The sequence below is a fragment of the Nomascus leucogenys genome, chromosome 2 (genome assembly GCF_006542625.1).
Source record: "Nomascus leucogenys isolate Asia chromosome 2, Asia_NLE_v1, whole genome shotgun sequence".
NCBI lineage: Eukaryota > Metazoa > Chordata > Mammalia > Primates > Hylobatidae > Nomascus > Nomascus leucogenys.
In genome coordinates, this window is record NC_044382.1 from 5,570,089 (window position 1) to 5,593,238 (window position 23,150).

A 23,150-nucleotide genomic window follows, 5' to 3' on the forward strand; every position below is an offset into this window, starting at 1 on the left:
ACTAACCCAAAGTTAGCAGAAGGAAGAAAATAACAAAGATCAAAGCAGAAATAAATGAATTAGACACTAAAAAAAATAGAAAAGATCAATGAAGAGTTTTTTGTTGAAATGAAAACAAAATTCACAAACTTTTAGCTAAATTAAGAAAAAAGAAGACTCAATAAAATTATAAATGAAAGAGGAGAAATCAGATTTAATACCACAGAAATGCAAAGAATCATTAAGGACTACTGTAAACAATTATACACTAACAAATTGAATAACCTAGAAGAAATGGATAACTTCCTAGAAACATACCAAGACTGAATCATGAAAAAAATAGAAAAGCTGAACAAACCAATAACAAGAAAGAATACTGAATCAGTAATCAAAAACTGTCGGTCGGGCACGAGGGCTCACATCTGTAATCCCAGCACTTTGGGAGGCCGAGGCGGGCAGATCACCTGAGGTCAGGAGTTCCAGACTAGCCTGGCCAACATGACGAAACCTCATCTCTACCAAAAATACAAAAATTAGCCAGGCATGGTGGTGAGTGCCTGTAGTCCCAACTGCTGGGGAGGCTGAGGTAGGAGAATCACTTAACCCGGGAGGCGAAGATTGCAGTGAGCCAAGATCATGCCACTGCACTCCAGCCTGGGTGACAGAGCAAGACTCCATCTCAAACAAACAAAAACTCTCAATGAACTAAAGCCAAGGGCCTGCTGACTTCACTAGTAAATTCTTTTTCTTTTTTTGAGACGGAGTCTCGCTCTGTCGCCCAGGCTGGAGGGCAATGGCGCGGTCTCGGCTCACCACAAGCTCCGCCTCCCAGGTTCACGCCATTCTCCTGCCTCAGCCTCCAGAGTAGCTGGGACTACAGACACCCGCCACCACGCCCAGCTAATTTTTTTGTGTTTTTAGTAGAGACGGGGTTTCACCGTGTTAGTCAGGATGGTCTCGATCTCCTGACCTCGTGATCCGCCCGCCTTGGTCTCCCAAAGTGCTGCGATTACAGGCGTGAGCCACCGCGCCCGACCTTCACTAGTAAATTCTACCAAATATTGAAGGAAGAATTAATACCAATCCTTCTCTAATACTTCCAAAGAAATGTAGAGGAGAGAACATTTCCAAACTCATTTTATGAGGCCAGTATTACCATGATACCAAAACCAAACAAGAACACACGAGGTAAGAAAATCACAGGCCAGTATCCCTGATGGACATGGATGCAAAAATCCTCAACAAAATACTAGCAAGCCATATTCAACAGCACATTAAAAGGATCATACATCATGATTAAGTGGGATTTATCTTTGAGATGCAAGGATGATTCAATATATGCAAATCAATCAATGATATACCACATTAACAGACTGAAGGATAAAAACAATATGATCATCTCGATAGATATGGAAAGAACATGTGACAAAATTCAACATGCTTCAAGATCTGAAAGAATTTGCTTTAAAAAATTCCACATGCTTTCATGATAAAAAAAATTTAACAAATTACATATAAAAGGAACATTCCTCAATATAATAAAGGCCACACATGACAAACGCATAGCTAACATCATACTCAGTGATGATAACCTGAAAGCTTTTCCTCTAAGACCAGGAACAAGACAAGGATGCCCATTCTCTCAACTACTATTCCATATATATCGATAATACTGGAAGTCCTATCTAGAGAAATTATGCAAAAGGAAAGGAAAGGAGAGGAAAGGAGAGGAGAGGAGAGGAGAGGAGAGGAGAGGAGAGGAGAGGGGAGGGGAGGGGAGGGGAGGGGAGGGGAGGGGAGGGGAGGGGAGGGGGGAGGGGAGGGGAGGGAGAAGGGGGAAGAGGGGAGGGGAGGGAGAAGGGGGAAGAGGGGAGGGGAGGGAGAAGGGGGAAGAGGGGAGGGGAGGGAGAAGGGGGAAGAGGGGAGGGGAGGGCAGGGGAGGGACTGGACAGAAAAAGGGGAGGGGAGGGAAGGGAAGGGAAGGGAAAAGGAAAGAGAAAAGGAATGGAGGGAGGGAGGGAAGAGAGGAAGGGAGGGAAGGGAGGCACGGAAAGAAAGAAAACAAACAAGGAGGCCGGGTGCGGTGGCTCATGCCTGTAATCCCAGCACTTTGGGAGGCCGAGGCGGGGGGATCACGAGGTCAGGAGATCGAGACCATCCTGGCTAACACGGTGAAACCCCATCTCTACTAAAAATACAAAAAATTAGCCGGGCGAGGTGGCGGGTGCCTGTAGTCCCAGCTACGTGGGAGGCTGAGGCAGAAGAATGGCGTGAACCCCGGGGGGGCGGAGCCTGCAGTGAGCCGAGATCGCGCCACTGCACTCCAGCCTGGGTGAAAGAGTGAGACTCCTTCTCAAAAAAAAAGAAAAGAAAAAAGAAAACAAAGAAGGAAAGGCATCCAAATAGGAAAAGAAATTGTCTCAGTAGATGACATGATCTTGTATCTAGAAAACCCTAAAGACTTCACCATAGGCTGGGCACGGTGGCTCACGCCTGTAATCCCAGCACTTTGGGAGGCCGAGGCAGGCACATCACGAGGTCAGGAGATCGAGACCATCCTGGCTAACACGGTGAAACCCCGTCTCTACTAAAAATACAAAAAAATTAGCTGGGCATGGTGGCTGGCGCCTGTAGTCCCAGTTACTCGGGAGGCTGAGGCAGGAGAATGGCGTGAACCCGGGAGGCGGAGTTTGCAGTGAGCCCAGATCGCGCCACTGCACTCCAGCCTGGGCAACAGAGCGAGACTCTGTCTCAAAAAAAAAAAAAAAAAAAAAAAAAAGCTATAGTAATTATAACAATATGGTACTGGCATAAAAACAGACATATACACCAATGAAACAGAGAGCCCAGAAATAAATTCCCACATTATGTCCAATTAATTAATCCTTGGCAAAGGTGCCAGAAACAACAATAAGTAAAGGATAGTCTCTTCAATAAATGGTTATGGGAAAACTGGATATTCAAAGGCAAAATAATGAAATTGGAGACCCTTATCTCATACCATATTAAAAAATCAACTTGAAATGGATTAAAGACTTAAACATAAGAACTAAACAATAAAAATACTAGGAGAAAACATGAAAAAGGATTCTTGACATTGGTCTGGGCAATGATTTTTTAAATATATAACTCCAAAAGCACTGGCAACAAAAGCAAAAATAAACAAATGAGATTGCATCAAACCAAAAAGCTCCCACAGAGCAAAATAAACAATTAACAGAGTGAAGAGACTACCTATGAAATGAAAGAAAAATATCTGCAAACCATACATCTGATAAGGAGTTAATATCCAAAATATACAAGGAACCCAAACAATGTAATAGCAAGAAAACAATCCAATTAAAAAATGGGCAAAGGACCTGAATAAACATTTTTAAAAAGACATCCAAATGGCCAACAAGTATATGAAAACATGCTCAATACCACTAATCATCAGAGAAATACAAACGAAAGCCACAATGAGATATCACCTCATACCTGTCGGCATGGCTATTATCAAAAAGATAAATGAAAGCAAGTGTTGTTGAGGATGTGGAAAAAAGAGAACTCTTGTAAACTATTGGTGGGAATGTAAATTGGTACAGTCATTATGGAAAACAGCATGGAAGTTCCTCAAAAAATTAAAAATAGAACGATCATATGATCCAACAATCCCACTTCTGGGGATACAGCCAAAATAAATAAAGTCAGTATCTTGAAGAGATATCTGCATTCCCATGTTCATTGCAACAGTATTCACATAATCCAAGATAAGGAATCAACAAAGGGGCCAACAATGAATATATACATAAAGAAAATGTGAGAGTTATACACACATGCCCACAAACACAGGAATATTATTCAGCCTTAAAAAGAAAGGAAATCCTGTCTTTGTGACAACATGGATGAACCTGGAAGACACCATGCTAAGTTAAATAAGCCAGGCACAGAAAGACAAATACAGCATGATCTCATTTATATGCGAAATCTTAGAAAAAAAGTCAAACTCAGGATCAGAGGGTAGAAAGTAGAATGGAGGTTGCCAGGGGCTGGTGGGTGGGGGAAATGGGAAGATGTTGGCCAAAAGGTACAAAGTTTCAGTTATGCAGGATGAATAAGCTCTGGAGATCTAACATATAGCATTGTGACTACAGATAACAATACTGGGCTGGGTGTGGTGGCTCACGCCTGTAATTCCAGCACTTTGGGGAGGCTGAGACCGGCAGGTGGCTTGAGTTCACAAGTTCAAGACATGCCTGGGCAACATGGCAAAACCCCATCTCAACAAAAGATACAAAAATTAGCTGGGCATGATGGCGCACGCCTGTGGTCCTAGCTACTTGGAAGGCTGTGGTGGGAGGGTGGCTTGAGCCAGGGAAGCAGAGGATGCAGTGAACCAAGATTGTGCCACTGCACTCCAGCCTAGGCAATTGAGCCATATCTTGTTTCAAAAACAACAACAACAACTGTATTGTGTAGGCCAAATTTGTTAAGAGAGTAGATCTTAAATGTTCTTACCACCCTACTATGTGAAGTGATGGGTATGTTAATTAGCCTGATTTTGGTAGTCATTTCACAACGTATACATATGTAAAAACATGTTGTACACTTTAAACATATACAATTTTTATTTGCCAAACATACCTCAATAAAGTTGGGGGGAAAAAGTCAAAGAAAAGCAAAACTACAATCAAAAGTCAGGTAGATAATACAGTCCTTGCTGCCTTGGTGATGGTAGGATTTACTGACTCCTTCTGATCTATATATTCCTTTAAGCACCAGCTGCTAAAGGCATTTCCTTCCCCACGTTTGCCATTTCCCTTAATTACTCACCCTCTCTGTCTCACCCTTCCCCTACTCCTAAATACGAGACTCAAAGCAACAGGACCGACCTGTCAAGGCTTTAAGGACCACTCATGAACAGCACTATGATCTTCCAAGTGCAGGGAGTTATATAAATTACCCCTACCTACAAAGTCAAGTCTCCTTGAAACATCTCAAAGCAGATTTTATTCACTTGCCAAGAGAAAAATTTTCCTGTATGTATTGTAAAAAGACAATTATTCTACCTAGACCATATAGAGTTGTACAGTAAACCAATGAAGAAGGCACAAACCCTTTTCTTCCATATTCAAGTACCTTTTACTTACCTGAAACTCCACCCAAATCAAAAAATTTGTTTGTGTCAAATGCATAAATCTAAGCATTTGTGTAATAGAAAGATTTCACCAAAGGAAAAATTCTTTTAGTAATAATAATGTTTCATTAGTTACAATATAGGTATTATGCTTTAAACGCCTTTCAGAAAATTAAATATCTATGTTTATACTGCCTGAAATTCCAGCAATCATCATTATAAAAGGGCTCTCTTTGATAGTTTTTTTTATAATAATAACTTAGTTTTCATGCAGAGTTAGTACCAACAATATTTTTGAAGAAAATAACTTTAGCTTAAATTTGAAGATCTTTACTTCTTTGTGCATTTTCAACCATGTGCCACTTGGCAATACTATTTTTATAAATAAACTGCACAAGCCAACAGCGCCAAAAGCCCAAGCATGTAAATGCTAAAGTGAACCAGTTCCCCCCAGAGATTTCATTTTCTTTGTCCCTTTTATTTATATGCGCTGTATATAAATAAAGCAGAGTCTCCTTCATGCTCACCAAATTACAGCATGTATTTTTCTTAAATAGGAAAATATGATGTAAATTAAAATGTTAGCAGACACAAAGAAAATGCTCTCTTTTACATTATTCATAAATAGACTTTGTTGGGTATTGGCATGAGTAGTATAAACCATCATCACTTGGTTCAACATTCTATATACTCCTAACTTATCTCAACTATAATAGAGAGACACATGTATAAACAGTAATATTTTTATTTATTATTTTTTGTTGTTATTGAGACAGACTTTCACTCTTGTTGCCCAGGCTGGAGCGCAATGGCGCGATGTTAGCTCACCACAACCTCAGCCTCCTGGATTCAAGTGATTCTCCTGCCTCAACCTCCGGAGTAGCTGGGATTACAGGTTCGTGCCACCACACCTAATTTTTGTATTTTTAGTAGAGACAGGGTTTCGCCGTGTTGGCCAGGCTGGTCTTTAACTCGTGACCTCAGGTGATCCACCCACCTCGGCCTCCCAAAGTGCTGGGATTACTAGCGTGAGGCACTGCGCCTGGCCCTAAACAGGAATATTTTTTAAACCAATAAATTACTGGTGTCTTTGCATAAATGCTCAAGAGAGTGACAAAACAGGTCACTTAACATAAGATACATTAAGTCCTCAGCTGGGCACAGTGGCAAGCTCCCATCTCTATTTTAATTTTAAAAATAAGAAATAAAATAATAAAAAATAAGCCCTCAAGGAATCAGCTTATGAATCCCTATGTGAGCAAAAGCGATCATTTTAGAGCTATTTGAATAGAAAAACCAATTACATATACAAGTCAAGGTTTAAGTCATTTAATTCCCAAACTAAAATAAAGAAATTATCCAAACAAAATAGAAACAAAAACCTTTCTATTTCAAAATAGTAATACAAAGGTCTGGTAAGCTTGCAAGCATTATAATACCTGGTTCAGAGAAAGTATCACTAATATCATCATCCTTGTCATCTTCATAATCCTCTTCCTCTTCTTCCTCCTCCTCATTTTCAGACAGTTCATGCTCACTGCCAAATCCTTCATCATGGTCCTCATCATCAACATCCTCCTCGTCCTCCTCATCTTCTTCAGGACTGCATTTGGTTGGCTGTTCACCCAAGTTGTCGGAGACAAAAAGAGAATAATTGTGCTCTTCTTTTTTCTGGGATGAATCTGAGACTGATGTACTGGCAGAAAGACTACTGCTCTCTCCTGCTGCAAGTGACCCAGGACCTTCCTGGGGCAGGGGACTTAGTAATAGTTCCTGGGTTTCTTTAAAAGGCAAAGCGGGAGTGGCATGACCTTGAAGAGGCTCCATCCCTTTTTTCTCCTGTCTCTTTGCCACTGCACCACAGTAGCAGGTGTTCTCCTTTGCTGCATCTGTGTGAATCTGGCTCAACAAGGGCCGGCTCTGTTGCACTGGGTTGATCTTTACCTTTGCCTTTTTTACATAGTCTTTACATTCAACATGAAAGTTCACCTTTTCATTATGATACATGTTGGTCTTCACCATGATCTGTGTGCTTGAAGTGGGTTTACTTGCTTTTTGGACACAGTCTGACAAAGGGACCTCAGCCTGCAGCGTCTTAGAAGAACACACAGGAGCAGCTGCTCTGCTTGTGATCTTTTTACCAGGGAATGAAGAGGGTAAGGGATTTTGTTTGACACTGAAAAGTGAATCGGGATAATAAAGGGAATCAGAAACAGACTGTGAGTCCTCACTATTAAGTTGAGCTAAAGTTGGAGTTTTACTTATAACCTCTTCATCTTGGTAAGGACTAGAAAAGTCATCAAGACCCAAGTAATCCACTTCTTTTGTTCCCCAGATGTCACAGCTGGTTAGTTTGGTATATTTCGTTAGGTCTTCACAGTATGTATCCCACTGTTCCCAGTTTGAGGTTAAAGCACCCTCATTATCCAGGACATCTGTGAAAGACTCCAGATTTTCAATGTCTTTGCAGTCCTCCAAAGAAAGAAAGTTGTCTCTAGGATTCTGTTGGTAGTTCATCTCTCTATCCTGAGAAAGGTTTTAAAAAAGAAATTGCACATCATATTTCAGGAAGGAAATATTCGCCTCCATATGTCAAACTGATAAATCAATACTTGACTTTTGGTCTGTTTTAACATAAAGGCTACTGACATGATGCTTTATCATTTCATATAATGCCATCATTTCCTTGGGCAAGAAAAAGTAGAATGAAAATAAAACAAACAAAAAACAATTAAAAATTAAATTAAAAAAAGAGGGAAAGTGTGTCCCTTGAGAGGCTCAGGTATGATCCAAATATCAAGGGCTCTTGAGTTGACCATAAACATTCCGCCTGAGGCCGGGCACGGTGGCTCACGCCTGTAATCCCAGCACTTTGGGAGGCCGAGGCGGGTGGATCACGAAGTCAGGAGATCAAGACCATCCTGGCTAACAGGGTGAAACCCCGTCTCTACTAAAAAAATACAAAAAATTAGCCGGGTGTGGTGGTGGGTGCCTGTAGTCCCAGCTACTCGGGAGGCTGAGGCAGAAGAATGGCGTGAACCCAGGAGGCAGAGCTTGCAGTAAGCCGAGATCGTGCCACTGCACTCCAGCCTGGGTGACAGAGCGAGACTCCGTCTCCAAAAAAAAAAAAAAAAAATTCTGCCTGAAAAAAGTTTACATTTCCTTATCTTAGAAGGATTTGGGGATCTCCTTAGCGGTGGTAGGGTGGGGGCAGGGGGAGACACTTCAATTAAAAAGCAAATAATGTGCTATGCGAGAGAGAAGAATTTAAAATATTAACAATGAAAATAATAAAGACACCCTCATTACAGAAGAAGATATCTTTTTAGTGGGAACTTAAATATAGAGGCAAAGAGCAATTCAAAGAGAGTTGGAATTCAGCCACAGAATGGTATGATCTTTTGCAAGACCTTATAACAATACTTGGGCAGGCAGAGTAAAATACTCCTCATGAATTTTAGAGATGATTTTTTTTTTTTTTTTTTTAGTAGAGACAGGGTTTCACCATGTTGGCCAGGCTGGTCTCAAACTCTTGACCTCAAGTGATCCGCCCACCTTGCCCTCCCAAATTGCTGGGATTACAGGCGTGTGCCACTGGAGATGTCAATTTCAAGTATCAGTTAAGACTCTGCAGCCATTGAAATGAATGCAGCATAGCTCTAATGTACAAATATGAAAGACTGCCCACCATATATTTTATTTTTAAAAGAGAAAGTTACAGAAAACTGTTATCTATATTATCCAATTAAAAAGTATATACAAAAAACTATATACATATGTTTACATATGCATAGAAAAGAACCTGTTAGTTATGTTTTGGTAAAAGTTTTGGAAGGTGGAGGCACAGGAAGAAAATGAGGAAGTTTTCAGTCTTCCAGAGTTATTTTTTTTTCTTTAATTTTTGGTGTGTGTGTGTGCGTGTTGTCTGTGTATGGTTTTTTTTTTTTTTTGAGATGGAGTCTCACTCTGTCACCCAGGCTGGAATGCAGTGGCGCGATCTTGGCTCACTGCAACCTCCTCCTCCGGGTTTAAAAAATTCTCTGCCTCATGGCGTGAACCCGGGAGGCGGAGCTTGCAGTGAGCCGAGATCGCGCCACTGCACTCCAGCCTGGGTGAGAGAGTGAGTCTCCGTCTCAAAAAAAAAAAAAAAAAAAAAAAAAAAAAAAGAAATTCTCTGCCTCACTCTCCCAAATTGCTGAGATTACAGGTGCGTGCCACCAGGCCCAGCTAATTTTTTTGTATTTTTAGTAGAGATGAGGTTTCACCATCTTGGCCAGGCTGGTCTTGAACTCCTGACCTCGTGATCCACCTGCCTCAGCCTCCCAAAGTGCTGGGATTACAGGCATGACCACTGTGCCAGCCTGTCTATGTATGTTTTAACAGCTTTACTGAAGTATAATTTCACATACCGTAAAACCAACCTATATTAAGTAGATAATTCAATAATTTTTAGTAGATTTATGCATTTGAGCACTCAGTTTTTCCAGTTTTTATATATTTTTGTGTTATTTCAATTTTATGTAATTAAAACTGTTTTTAAAATGTTTTCCTTATGAATTTTCAGTGTCTATTTACCTCAAGAATAAATGATAAGTATATGCAGATCCTGTTTGGAATTGCTATTTTTGTGCCACATTCTTTATGTCATTCATATGCCTTGCTCAATGTTTTCCAGCTGAAAAGCCCATTATCTTTACCAAAAACTAGATTTGAAGATATTTAGATAATCTCTTACTATTTTTGATACATTCTTTTTTTTTTTTTTTTTTTTGAGACAGAGTCTTGCTCTTGTTGCCCAGGCTGGAGTGCAGTGGCGCAATCTCCACTCACTGCAACCTCCGTCTCCCAGGTTCAAGCGATTCTCCTGCCTCAGCCTCCTGAGTAGCTGGGATTACAGGCACCCACCACCACACCCAGCTAATTTTAGGTTGCGCCATTGCACTCCAGCCTGGGCAACAAGAGCGAAACTCCATCTCAAAAAAAAAAAAAGAATGTATTTGATGAAGCAATATTGGCTGCCCTGGAGCCTCCAGAATCGAAGAAGAGCTGCAGGTGTGTGTGGCTATGACCATCTCTCCAGAGCCCTTTCTGCACAGCTGCTGTCGGCATCACACTAAAAGCAATGTTTAAGGCCGGGCGCAGTGGCTTACACCTGTAATCTCAGCACTTTGGGAATCCGAGGTGGGTGGATCACGAGGTCAGGAGTTTGAGACCAGCCTGACCAATATGGTGAAACCCCATCTCTACTAAAAACACAAAAAATTAGCCAGGCGTGGTGGTGCATGCCTGTAATCCCAGCTACTCGGAAGGCTGAGGCAGGAGAATCACTTGAGCCCGGGAGGCAGAGGTTGCAGTGAGCCGAGATTGTGCCACTGCACTCCAGCCTGGGGTACAGAGCGAGACTCTGTCCCAAATAAATAGATAAATAAATAAAAGCAATGTTTAAATCAAACTAAAGATTAAAAATTAAAATTCAGGCAGGTGATCCACCCGCCTCGGCCTCTCAAAGTGTTGGGATTACAGGCATGAGGCCCACACCCGGCTGCATCCTTTTTTTTCTTTTTGAGACTCCAGTCTGCTAGACTGGAATGCTATGGGGCGATCTTGGCTCACCACAACCTCTGACTCCCTGGTTCAAGCAATTCTCCTGCCTCAGCCTCCCGAGTAGCTAGGACTACAGGTGCACACCACCATGCCCAGCTAATTTTTGTATTTTTAGCAGAGACGGAGTTTCACCATGTTGGCCAGGATAGTCTCAATCTCCTGACCTCATGATCCGCCCGCCTTGGCCTCCCAAAGTGCTGGGATTACAGGTGTGAGCCACCGTGCCCAGCCAACAACTGCATACTTTTAAAATTACTAGATGTAGGCCAGGTGCAATGGCTCATGCCTGTAATCCCAGCATTTTGGGAGGCTGAGGTGGGTGGATCACCTGAGGTCAGGAGCTCAAGACCTGTCTGGCTGACATGGTGAAACCCCGTCTGCACTAAAAATACAAAAATTAAGCTGGGCGCAGTGACTCATGCCTGTAATCCCAGGACTTTGGGAGGCCGAAGCAGGTGGATAGCCTGAGGTCAGGAGTTCGAGACCAGCCTGGCCAACGTGGTGAAACCCTGTCCCTACTAAAAATGCAAAAATTAGCTGGGCATGGTGCCAAGTGGCTGTGATCCTAGCTACTTGGGAGGCTGAGGTAGAACAATTGCTTAAACCCAGGAGATGGAGGTTGCAGTGAGCCAAGATCGCACCACTGCACTCCAGCCTGGGCGACACAGCGAGACTCTGTCTCAAAAAAAAAAAAAAAAAAAAATTAGTTGGATGTAGTGACACACACCTGTAATCCTACCTACTTGGGAGGCTGAAGCAGAAGAATCATTTGAATCTGGGAGGTGGAGATTGCAGTAAGCCAAGACCACACCACTGCACTACAGCCTGAGAAACAGAGTGAGACTCCGTCTCAAAAAAATAAAAATAAAAATAAATGTAAATAAAATTACCCTAGGTATAATCATAAGAATCAAACTTGGCCCAAGCACATCTTTTTTTTTTTCTTCAGGCATTTATAAATAAAAAACTCTCCCACAAACTTTTACCCCAAATCAATCAAGACCAAAACCAAGAAAATGCTGCTTACCAGTTCATACATGAAATCTGGATCTGAACTGTTTGCTAAGAGATCTGTGCTCATCAGAGTTTGTTCCGAAAAGGTGTGGCTTCGAAAGGCATCCCCGAAAGGCGGATCCATTCCGCTTACACTAGGCTACAACAGAGTGATTTTTATTTTAGAAAGTTAAAGACTACTTTGAGACCAATTTATCACATGAGCCCCAACCCCACCCCCACTAAGTAACTTATTCTTTTCAGAAAACATTTCTATACTTTTTTTCTACTGTATAGTAATATTTAAGAGCTTTGGCTAACACTGAACTGTAGACTTAAATTAGGAAAATACCTAAAAATAGAAAAAATAGACTGCTGCTAACGCCCTGGTGGAGAAGCTGAGGTCAACATGAGATGTGAAATATTTAAAGTGGATACAAAACTATTTCAGCAATGCAGACAATTAAGTGTGTTATGGGTGATGGTGCTGTTGGTAAAACATGTCTCCTGATATCCTACACAACAAACAAATTTCCATCGGAATAATGTAGTTTTTGACAACTATGCAGTCACAGTTACGATTGGTAGAGAACCATACACTCTTGGATTTTTGATACTGCAGGGCAAAGGATTATGACAGATTATGACCGCTGAGTTATCCACAAACAGATGTATTTCTAGTCTGTTTTTCAGTGGTCTCTCCATCTTCATTTGAAAATGTGAAAAAGGCCGGGCGCGGTGGCTCACGCTTGTAATCCCAGCACTTTGGGAGGCCGAGGCGGGCGGATCACAAGGTCAGGAGATCGAGACCACGGTGAAACCCCGTCTCTACTAAAAATACAAAAAAATTAGCCGGGCGTAGTGGTGGGCGCCTGTGGTCCCAGCTACTCGGAGAGGCTGAGGCAGGAGAATGGCGTGAACCCGGGAGGCGGAGCTTGCAGTGAGCGGAGATTGCGCCACTGCACTCTAGCCTGGGCGACAGAGCGAGACTCCGTCTCAAAAAAAAAAAAAAAAAAAAAAAGAAAATGTGAAAAAAAGTAGGTGCCTGAGGTAACTGTACCAAAGACTCCTTTCTTGCTTGTTGGGACCCAAACTGATCTCAGAGATGACCCCTCTACCATTGAGAAACTTGCCAAGAACAAACAGAAGCCTATCACTCTGGAGACTGCTAAAAAGCTGGCCCATGACCTGAAGGCTATCAGGTATGTGGAGTGTTCTACACTCACACAGAAAGCCCTAAAGAATGTATTTGACAGCCAGGCGCGGTGGCTCACGCCTGTAATCCCAGCACTTTGGGAGGCTCAGGTGGGCAGGTCACCTGAGGTCAGGAGTTCAAGACCAGCCTGGCCAACATGGTGAAACCTTGTCTCTACTAAAAACACAAAAATTAGCCAGGCGTGGTGGCGGGCACCTGTAATCCCAGCTACTCGGGAGGCTGAGGCAGGAGAATCGCTTGAACCTTGGAGGCGAAGGTTGCAGTGAGCTGAGATCTCGCCATTGCACTCCAGCCTGGGCAACAAGAGCAAAACTCCGTCTCCAAAAAAAAAAGAACGTATTTGACGATGCAATATTGGCTGCCCTGGGGCCTCCCGAATCGAAGAAGAGCCACAGGTGTGTGCTGCTATGAACATCTCTCTAGCGCCCTTTCTGCACAGCTGGTGTCGACATCATACTAAAAGCAGTGTTTAAATCAAACTAAAGATTAAAAATTAAAATTCAGGCTGGGTGCAATGGCTCAAGCCTGTAATCCCAGCATTTTGGGAAGCCAAGGCAGGCGGATCACCTGAGGTCAGGAGTTCGAGATCAGGCTGGCCAATATGGCAAAACCCTGTCTCTACTAAAAATACGAAAACTAGTCAAGTGTGGTGGTACGTACCTGTAATCCCAGATATTCAGGAGGCTGAGGCAGGAGAATCGCTTGAACCCAGGAGGTGGAGGCTGCAGTGAGCCGAGATTGTGCCATCGCACTCCAGCCTGGGCAACAAGAGCAAAACTCCATCTCAAAAAATAAAAAATAGGCCAGGCGCAGTGGCTCACACCTGTAATCCCAGCACTTTGAGAGGCCAAGGCAGGTGGATCACGAGGTCAGCAGATCAAGACCATCCTAGCTAACACAGTGAAACCCCGTCTCTACTAAAAATACAAAGACAAAATTAGCTGGGTGTGGTGGTGGGCACCTGTTGTCCTAGCTACTCGGGAGACTGAGGCAAGAGAATGGCGTGAACCCAGGAAGTGGAGCTTGCAGTGAGCCGAGATTGTGCCACTGCACTCCAGCCTAGGCGACTGAGTGAGACTCTGTCTCAAAAATAAATAAATAAAAATAAAAATGAAAAAAAATTCGTTTTTACAACAATGACAAAGGCCGTGTACCTACCCACATGCACTTGTGTGGGACAAGGCCCATAGGTATGGTCCCCCCTTCTGCCTCCCAGTACTAGTTAATTTTGAGTAATTGTGTATTGTCAGAAAAGTGATTAGTACTAGTTTTTGTTTTGTTGTTTTAAAACTCTTTTATTATTTGTTTAAAAGCAAGGCATGCTTATGGATGACTCTGTAACAAACTAATTGGAATTGTTGAAGCTGTTCCCTGGTTCCACCCTGGAGAGTAATCTGGGACAACTTGGTGTGTTGTTGTTGTTGTTTTTTTCCTCCTCTTTTTTGAGGGGAGTGTGTGTGCGGTTTGTTTTTCAGTCTTGCTTTTTAATTCATTAACCAGTAGATAGCGCTTAAGGGGAGGAGGATGGATCCACTTCCTAGATCTAGTTTAGAAAACATGTTCCCCATCTGGTGCTCTCAGGAAGGAGTGTAGTAAATGCCTCATTTAATAACATACTCCTTTTTGAAAATTGCCTTTTCTTTCCACCCTTGAGTAGATCCAGTATTTGATGAAACTCATGAAAGTGAGTGGAACCTGTCTTGCCCCTCTGTTTTCTAGGCCACACTATATGTGACTGTGACTTTCACAGACATTTGTCTGCCATTTGCTGATTTTTTGGGAAGTTAATTTCTAACTTCTTTCACTGATACATGAAGAAAAGTATTGCACCTTTGAAATACACCAAATAAATGAGTTTGTAATTTAAACAAATGTTTTCCCTGTCAAAAAAAATTGAAAAAATATAGAGCAGCAATTAATATCTTCTAGAAAGTAAAGCTTATTTAGCCACCAGTCACCATACAGCACCTATCGAGTACTTTCACTTAGCTATATAACATTTCTTCAAATCCTTGTCTAACAACACTATTTTAACTATCAGTAGAGAATTCCCTGTCTTTTCCTGGGGTCTGCAGATACAGCAAATCACTCTCACTCTGTGCTGCTAAGTGAGTCCCATGTCTTATTTTCTAAAGCAACCTGGAAGACAATTTGGGCATCACTGTCTAGTACAACCAATGCCTGCAGGAAGGTAATGGAAACAGAATCAACTAAATACCCAAAAATCTCCTTGGTAAGACCAGTAACTTGGGCATGAACTCTGTAGCCTTAATCCTGATTCCCGAAAAGGGCACAGTCCATTCAATAGTAAGTAAAGGGGAAAAAAAAAAGACTTGGGACCCACCATTAATTCTCCTTCTTGTTTTTTCTCTATCTTCTTTTTACATTTTAACATCTATACAAATCCCTCCAGAGTCAAGTCTGGGCTCACCCTCCTAAAGTGGGTTAAATAATAGAAAGGCCTCACTTTGAAATCTGAGATGAAGAAAGAGAACGAGAAAGAATAAAAAATTTCTTTTTTTTTTTTTTTTGGAGAGACAGAGTCTCGCTCTGTTGGCATGATCTCAGCTCACTGCAACCTCCACCTCCAGTGTTCAAGCGATTCTCCTGCCTCAGCTTCCTAAGTAGCTGGGACTACAGGCAGGCGCCACTACGTCCAGCTAATTTTTATATTTTTTAGTAGAGATGGGGTTTCACTATATGTTGGCCAGGCTGGTCTAACTCCTGACCTCAAGTGATCAGCCCATCTCGGCCTCCCAAAGTGCTGGGATTACAGGTGCAAGCCACCGCACCCGGCTTTTTTTTTTTTTTTTGAGACAGAGTCTCGCTGTGTCGTGCAGGCTGGAGTGCAGTGGCGTGATCTTGGCTCACTGCAACCTCCGCCTCCCAGGTTCATGCGATTCTCCTGCCTCAGCCTTCCGAGTAGCTGGGACTACAGGTGCGCGCCACCACGCCTGGCCTAATTTTTGCATTTTTAGTAGAGACGGGGTTTCACCATGTTGGTCAGGCTGGTTTCAAACTCCTGACCTCAAGTGATCCGCCCGCCTTGGCCTCCCAAAGTTCTGGGATTACAGTGAGCCACTGCCAACCGGCCAAAAATTTCTCTTTTTCAGTTTTTTCTTTTTTTTTTTTTTGCAAGTTTCTGCAGAAATGTTTTTCAATGGTAGTAATCTATTTGCTTACTCTTTTCATATACTTTCTATCTTTCACAAACTGGACTTTTCATAGACTCTCTCATCGTATTTTTCTTCATTGGTAAGTCCCATCTTATTTTTTTTCTTTCTCTTATCTTCCCCCAACATTTCCAGGCCTGCAGAACCTTTCTTCCTAGAAAAAGTTAGCTTGAGAAAATAAGTTTAAAATTTAAGCCCCAAATTCAAGTACTCAATAAATATAAAACTAAACCTCGGCCGGGCACGGTGGCTCACGCCTGTAATCCCAGCACTTTGGGAGGCTGAGGCGGGCGGATCACGAGGTCAGGAGATCGAGACCATCCTGGCTAACACGGTAAAACCCCGTCTCCACTAAAAATACAAAAAATTAGCCGGACGTGGTGGTGGGCACCTGTAGTCCCAGCTACTTTAGGAGGCTGAGGAAGGAGAATGGCGTGAACCCGGGAGGCGGAGCTTGCAGTGAGCCGAGATTGCACCACTGCACTCCAGCCTGGATGACAGAGCGAGACTCCGGCTCAAAAAAACAAAACAAAACTAAACCTCGAAAGGGCAACCACTCTAAAAGGGTATATGCAGTCCATCTGTCACAGAGGTTGGGGTGGCAGTAGGCAGCTGTTCTTTTTTTTGAGACGGAGCTCGCTCTGTCCCCAGGCTGGAGTACAATGGCACAATCTTGGCTCACTGCAACCTCTACCTCCCAGGTTCAAGCAATTCTCCTGTCTCAGCCTCCCGAGTGGCTGGGATTACAGGCGCGTGCCACCACACCCAGCTAATTTTTGTATTTTTAGTAAAGACAGGGTTTCACGATGTTGGCCAGGCTGGTCTTGATCTCCTGACCTGTGATCCGCCTGTCTCGGCCTCCCAAAGTGCTGGGATTACAGGCGTGAGCCACTGTGCCCAGCCGGCCGCTGGTCTTTTCAATATCCATTACCAAGTCCCCTTTCTTTGCCTCTTCTGCCTGTCTCTGAGTCACCAGACAATCCCAGCAAATTGTTGATTCCCTGTGCTCAAGGGATAGCTCAGTATGGCAACACAAAAAGCCACCCAAGAGTCCCCGCCCACTCATTACTTCTAGGTTTCTCCCCAGCACTGAAACAAACAGGGGAGGGGCAAGAGCTAAACACTGGAGAAGAAAAGGAGTTTAGATAAGCAGAATGGGGACTAACAGGGCTTCATTGATTGTCTCAGTGATTGCCTCAAACCAAAACTGATCAATTCAGAGTAGCTGCCATAATATAAACAGATACAATCATTCTTAGATATATTTTGTGGGGAGATATTTACATGTGCACACATAGGTATGTGTGTGTGTCTGAGAAAGAGAGAGATGAGAGGGGTTGGGGGAGGGAGCCTGAAGTCTCTCACTGTTTCCTCTTAATTACTTCTAAATTCAGCTAGCATAAATGAAAGGTAAGAATTGGGAAATAGGAAGAGTGAGGAGACAGAAATGGGATTGCTGTGGCAGACGAATTTTCAGGTGAGTTAGTTTTGCCCCATAAAGCCAGCAGATCTGTCCACCTTCTACCTATTCATCATACTACCTATGTAGAACTCACTAAACTTCAAGTGATAGCAAAGTAAGAAATAGAAGCCAATGGAAGGAAGAACATGTACTCAAAACTAGCTGAGATCAGAAATAAGATATCACAAAAAGGTAGTATGCAAAGCTGTGTTAAGATTCATTTAAGAGTCAATGGTATTGACTTTCTGTAGTGGGAAAATATAAAACTTTGCACCTACTCTGTATGATTTACCTGAGGCATTTCCAAGCCCAGATCCTGTGAATCCGATTCCAAACTTCTTTTTTTTCTCGTTTGTAAATTCCTTTCCAGCTTTACTTTCAATTCCGAGATCGAAGATGATTTTTACAATAAACAGCAGGTTTCCCCAGAGTGCTTCCAATTCAATTGCTTGGATCACTGCTTTTTTTTTTTTTTTAATAATTCTGTGTGATGCTGTCTGTCAAACAACACAAAGTAACTTCACTGAGTTCCAGGAAAAACAAGTTGATGTTTAAAAAAAAAGTTGACTTTTGAAAAAACAATATTAGCAGAGAATACTGTGCTTTAAATGAGTAAGTCTTATGGTTGAGTTATCAAGGATTTGGTCACATCTTAATACTTACTATTTGGAAATTTACCATTCCTCCTCTTGTATTTTTCTAAAATAGAGCTGGTCAATAACCAATTGGCAACATTAAAAAAAAACACACACAAAATTAACATAGGCTCATTTTTTCTGTGATCTGAAAGATGTAATACATTGATTTTTAAAGTCAAGCTCTCATTCACTTTATGTTCTTAATGAGAAAACATATCTCAAAATTTAATTCCATCTATTGTATAATCATTACTGCTAAATTAATCTACATTTTATCTCTCTCATAAGTAAACAGAAGAGTAATGAATACATAATAGTCAGCAATGGAACTTAACATATCCTCTACATTAAATAAAATCACATTTGTAATGGTATATGCCAAAATTATTCTTTCAGTTAGAAGTATAAGCTGTCATTGACAGAAGAATTATTCCAGCAAGTTTTTAACAGGTGTATATTTGAGGAAAAATGGGCCTGGGGACTGCTCTGCAGAGTGGTTTCAAGGGTTAAGTTAAACAATGACTACAAATCATCTGGCACAGGAAAAATGTTAGTGTTTTTTCCCTTCTCCATGAAGACTTTAACCAGGAGGAACTAAACAGTTATACTCGCTTCATTTTCTTGTCCAAGATCAGTGGGTCTCAAAGTATGATCCAAGGATCAGCAGTACTAACATCAGCATCAACCTAAAAATTTGTTTAAAATGCAGAATCAAAACAGAACCTCTAGGAATGGGTACCAGCAATGTTTTTTAATACGCCCCCCAGGTGATTCTGGTCCTCTCTAAAGTTTGAGAACCACTGTCCTATCCTTGATCTAATTCAGTCTAGAAGCAGTGTCACTTCTTTTATTGGTAAACAGTCAATTTACACTGAATTTGCCTTCTGAGGTCAGCACATTGTCTGGGCTAGAGGGTTAGAGTGGCACATTATATTAATTTCCTTTTTTTTTTTTTTTAAAGACAGAGTCTCACTCTGTCACCCAGGCTGGAATGCAGTGGCCCAATCTTGGCTCACTGCAACCTCAATCTCCTGGGTTCAAGTGATTCTCCTGCCTCAGCCTCCCGAGTAGCTGAGATTACAGGCAAGCAACACCACGCCCAGGGACTCAATCATTGTTCTACTTGATTAGATTAATAAACTGACTACAATTTCCATTTTCTGGATCTTTGCTGCACTCTCCCCTCCAGTAGGCTGTCGTTCCCAGCTCACTGCTCTAACCTAGGAAACAATGTCAAGTGCCCACCTAGAAACAGAGTTAACTATGCTTTTCAATTCAGTGCTACAGTATAACTAGATTGCTCCCTGTTCCTGCCAAAGGCCTGTTCTTGTGCAGTTTCTCCTTATGTGACCTCATGCCATCGTCCTCCAACTGGTATGTAGTCATTGCCCTAATTCTCTCCCCTGATTCCTATGAGAAAGAAGGTCAGTCACTTTTTCTAGACCTATGACTTAGGCCTCCCAAAAGGCATCTAATTCATGTCATGTGTTCAACAAAGTGGACCAAAACCTTGGCATAAAACCTGGATCTGGGAGAAAAGTTTGATATCCTTTAAAATCTGAAAAATTAACCTTACTAGCAATAGGGTCGGCTTGGCGCAGTGGCTCACGCCTGTAACCCCAGCACTTTGGGAGGCTGAGGCAGGTGGATCACTTGAGGTCAGGAGTTCAAGACCAGCCTGGCCAACATGGCAAAACTCCATCTCTACCTAAAAATACTCACCAGCACTTTGGGAGGCTGAGGCAGGAGAATGGCGTGAACCCGGGAGGCGGAGTTTGCAGTGAGCCGAGATCGCACCACTGCACTCCAGCCTGGGCCACAGAGCGAGACTCCGTCTCAAAAAAAAAAAAAAAAGAAAAGAAAAACTTCACATCAAGAAATATATAAACCTCTTTGTAAATGAGAGTATTTTATGAATAATAAATATATATCTATTATACATTAATAATATATAAACCTTTTTGTAAATGAGAGTATTTTATGAATAAGGAGATGTTGTATATGATGGCCAGAATCCCTGCAGCTCTCTTTTTATATGGAACTGGCTTAAGCCATTGCCCCCTTTCAGTAACTTAAGGAAACTGGTTCCTCACAACAGTAAGTAGCTCTTCCAAGTCATCTAACATTCATCAGAGTAAATGTTAAAACATTTTTGACACACCAATTAGGATGAGTATTATCCAAAAAGTGGAAAATAACAAATATTGGCAAGGATATAGAGAAATCAGAGCCCTCGTGCATTTGCTGGTAGGATTGCAGCTGGTGTGGGAAACAGTTTGGTATTTCTTCAAAAAGTGAAATCCAATTACCATATGATCTAGCAATTCCACTCCTAGGTATATACCTAAAAGAGCTGAAAGCAGGGCCTCAAACAGGTATGTGTACACTCATGTTCATGGCAGCATTATGCACAAAAGCCAAAAGGTAAACACAACTCAAGTGTCCACAAACAGATGAATGGATCAACAAAATATGGCAAATACAACAGAATATTATTCAGCCATAAAAATGAATGAAATTCTGATACACACTACAACAAAAATGAACCTTAAAAACATTATGGTAAGTAAAATAGACACAAAAGGACAAATATTGTATGATTAGGCTTTATGAAGTGCTTAGAATAGAGAAAGAGAGTAGAATGGAGGTTACTAAGGGCTGGGATAGTTTTTGTTTAATAAGTGTACACAGTTTCTGTTTGGGATGATAAAAGTGTTCTGGAGGCCGGGGGTGGTGGCTCACACCTGTAATCCCAGCACTTTGAGAGGCTGAGGCAGGTGGGTCATTTGAGGTCAGGAATTCGAGACCAGCCTGGCCAACATGGTGAAACTCTGTCTCTACTAAAAATACAAAAATTAGCCAGGCATGGTGGCTCATAGCTGTAGTCCCAGCTACTTGGAAGGCTGAGGCAGGAGAATCGCTTGAACCTGGAAGGCAGAGGTTGCAGGAAGCTGAGATCATGCCACTGCACTCTATCCTGGGCAACAGAGTGAGACTCGGTCTCAAAAAAAAAAAAAAAAAGTGTTCAGGAATAGACAGTGGTGATGGTTACACAACACTGTCAATGTACTTAATGCCATAAAATTGTACAGCTAAAGATGGTTAAAATAGTAAATTTTACGTATATTTTACCACAAAAAATTTTTTTTAAGTTTTTTAGGTAAGAAATGCCTGAATACAGGCCAGGCGCAGTGGCCCATCCTGTAATTCTAGCACTTTGGGAAGCCAAGGTGGGCGAATTAGTTGAGTTCAGGAGTTCGAGACTAGCCTGGCCAATATGGTGAAACCCTGTCTCTACTAAAAATACAAAAAATTAGCTGGACATGGTGGCGGGCGCCTGTAATCCCAGTTACTTAGGAGGCTGAGCAGGAGAATCGCTTGAACCTGGGAGGCAGAGGTTGTAGTGAGCCGAGATCATGCCACTGCACTGTAGCCTGGGCTACAGAGTGAGACACTGTCTCAAAAAAAAAAAAAAAAGCCAATAAATTTATACTGCTATGTAGTTAATATACTGTGGTCTACTTTGATCTTTCCTAATCTTTGCTGGTTCATGCTCATTTCTTTCATGTGACCAGAGGTCTTGTTCCTCTCTCTGTTGTCTTTAAATTGTTCCAGATCCACAATTCTAAGAGGCAGAAACTGTTCTAAACACTAATCTTTTTTTTTTTTTTTTTTTTTTTGAGACTGACTCTGTCCCCCAGGCTGGAATGCAGTGGTGCAATTTCAGCTCACTGCAACCTCTACCTCCTGGATTCAAGCAATTGCTGTGCCTCAGCCTCCTGAGTAGCTGGGATTACAGGCATGCAGTACCACCACACCTGGCTAATTTTTTTGTATTTTTAGTAGAGACCGGTTTTCACCATGTTGGCCAGGCTGGTCTCGAACTCCTGACCTCAGGTGATCCGCCCATCTTGGCCTCCTAAAGTTTTGGGATTACAGGTGTGAGCCACTGATGCCTGGCTAAATAAGTCATTTCTCCTGGCCGGGCGCGGTGGCTCACGCTTGTAATCCCAGCACTTTGGGAGGCCGAGGCAAGCGGATCCCGAGGTCAGGAGATCGAGACCACAGTGAAACCCCGTCTCTACTAAAAATACAAAAAATTAGCCGGGCGTGGTGGCAGGCACCTGTAGTCCCAGCTACTCGGAGAGGCTGAGGCAGGATAATGGCGTGAACCCGGGAGGCGGAGCTTGCAGTGAGCCGAGATTGTGCCACTGCACTCTAGCCTGGGCGACAGAGCGAGACTCCGTCTCAAAAATAAATAAATAAATAAATAAATAAATAAATAAATAAATCATTTATCTTAAGGCTTAATCCTCAGTAAAGTTGAAAGAGGAAGAAACGAGAGAAAGGAAGACAGGCAAGGAAGATGCTACGTTTGAATGTCCCCTCCAAAACATGTTTGAAATTTAATTGCCATCCTAACAGTATTGGAAGGTGGACCCTTTAAGAGGTAGGTATCAATGACATTACCACTGGACACAGGAGTGGGCTCTTGATAGAAAAAATGAATTCAGCTCAACTTCCTCTGTCTCACGTGCTCTCACCCTCTCGCCTTTTACTATGGGATGACCCTCAACAGATGCCAGTGTCATGTTCTTGGACTTTCCAGTCTTCAGAATTATGAGCCAAATAAATCTCTTTTCTTTTACTTTTTACTTAATTACTTTTTTTTTTTTTTTTTGGAGAGATGCAGTCTTATTATGTTGCCCAGGTTGGTCTCAAATTCATGGGCTCAAGCGATCCTCCTGCCTCGGCCTCCCAAAATGCTGGGATTTGAAGCATAAGCCACCATGCCCAGTGATAAATCTCTTTTCTTTAAAATTATCCATTATCCAATCTGTGGTTATAGCAACAGAAAACAGACTAAGACAGGAGGTAAAGGAAAGGAGGCAGGGAAGTAGGCAGGAGGGCAGGAAAGAATGAAGGAAAGGGAAACGAAGAGAGGCAGGGGAAGGGAGGGCTGTGGACA

The 23,150-nt window shown here is 42.3% G+C and overlaps 1 protein-coding gene and 1 pseudogene across 2 annotated transcripts in view; one reads left to right on the plus strand and one right to left on the minus strand.

The window, feature by feature from the left end:
- Positions 1-23,150, minus strand: part of CREBRF (CREB3 regulatory factor) — an 85,735-nt gene that overhangs the window by 41,836 nt on the left and 20,749 nt on the right. The window contains exons 2-4 of one of the 2 annotated variants that reach the window (XM_030825010.1): positions 17,836-18,040; positions 11,727-11,852; positions 6,535-7,621 (exon numbers count right to left, since the gene is read on the minus strand). In XM_030825010.1, the coding sequence (XP_030680870.1) occupies positions 6,535-7,621; positions 11,727-11,852; positions 17,836-17,844 (1,222 nt within the window). In that variant the 5' untranslated portion in view covers positions 17,845-18,040. Of the gene's footprint in view, positions 1-6,534; positions 7,622-11,726; positions 11,853-17,821; positions 18,041-23,150 lie in introns of both variants that reach the window. The other variant, XM_030825014.1, reaches the window with a different exon arrangement.
- LOC105739269 lies at positions 11,867-13,319 on the plus strand (annotated as a pseudogene).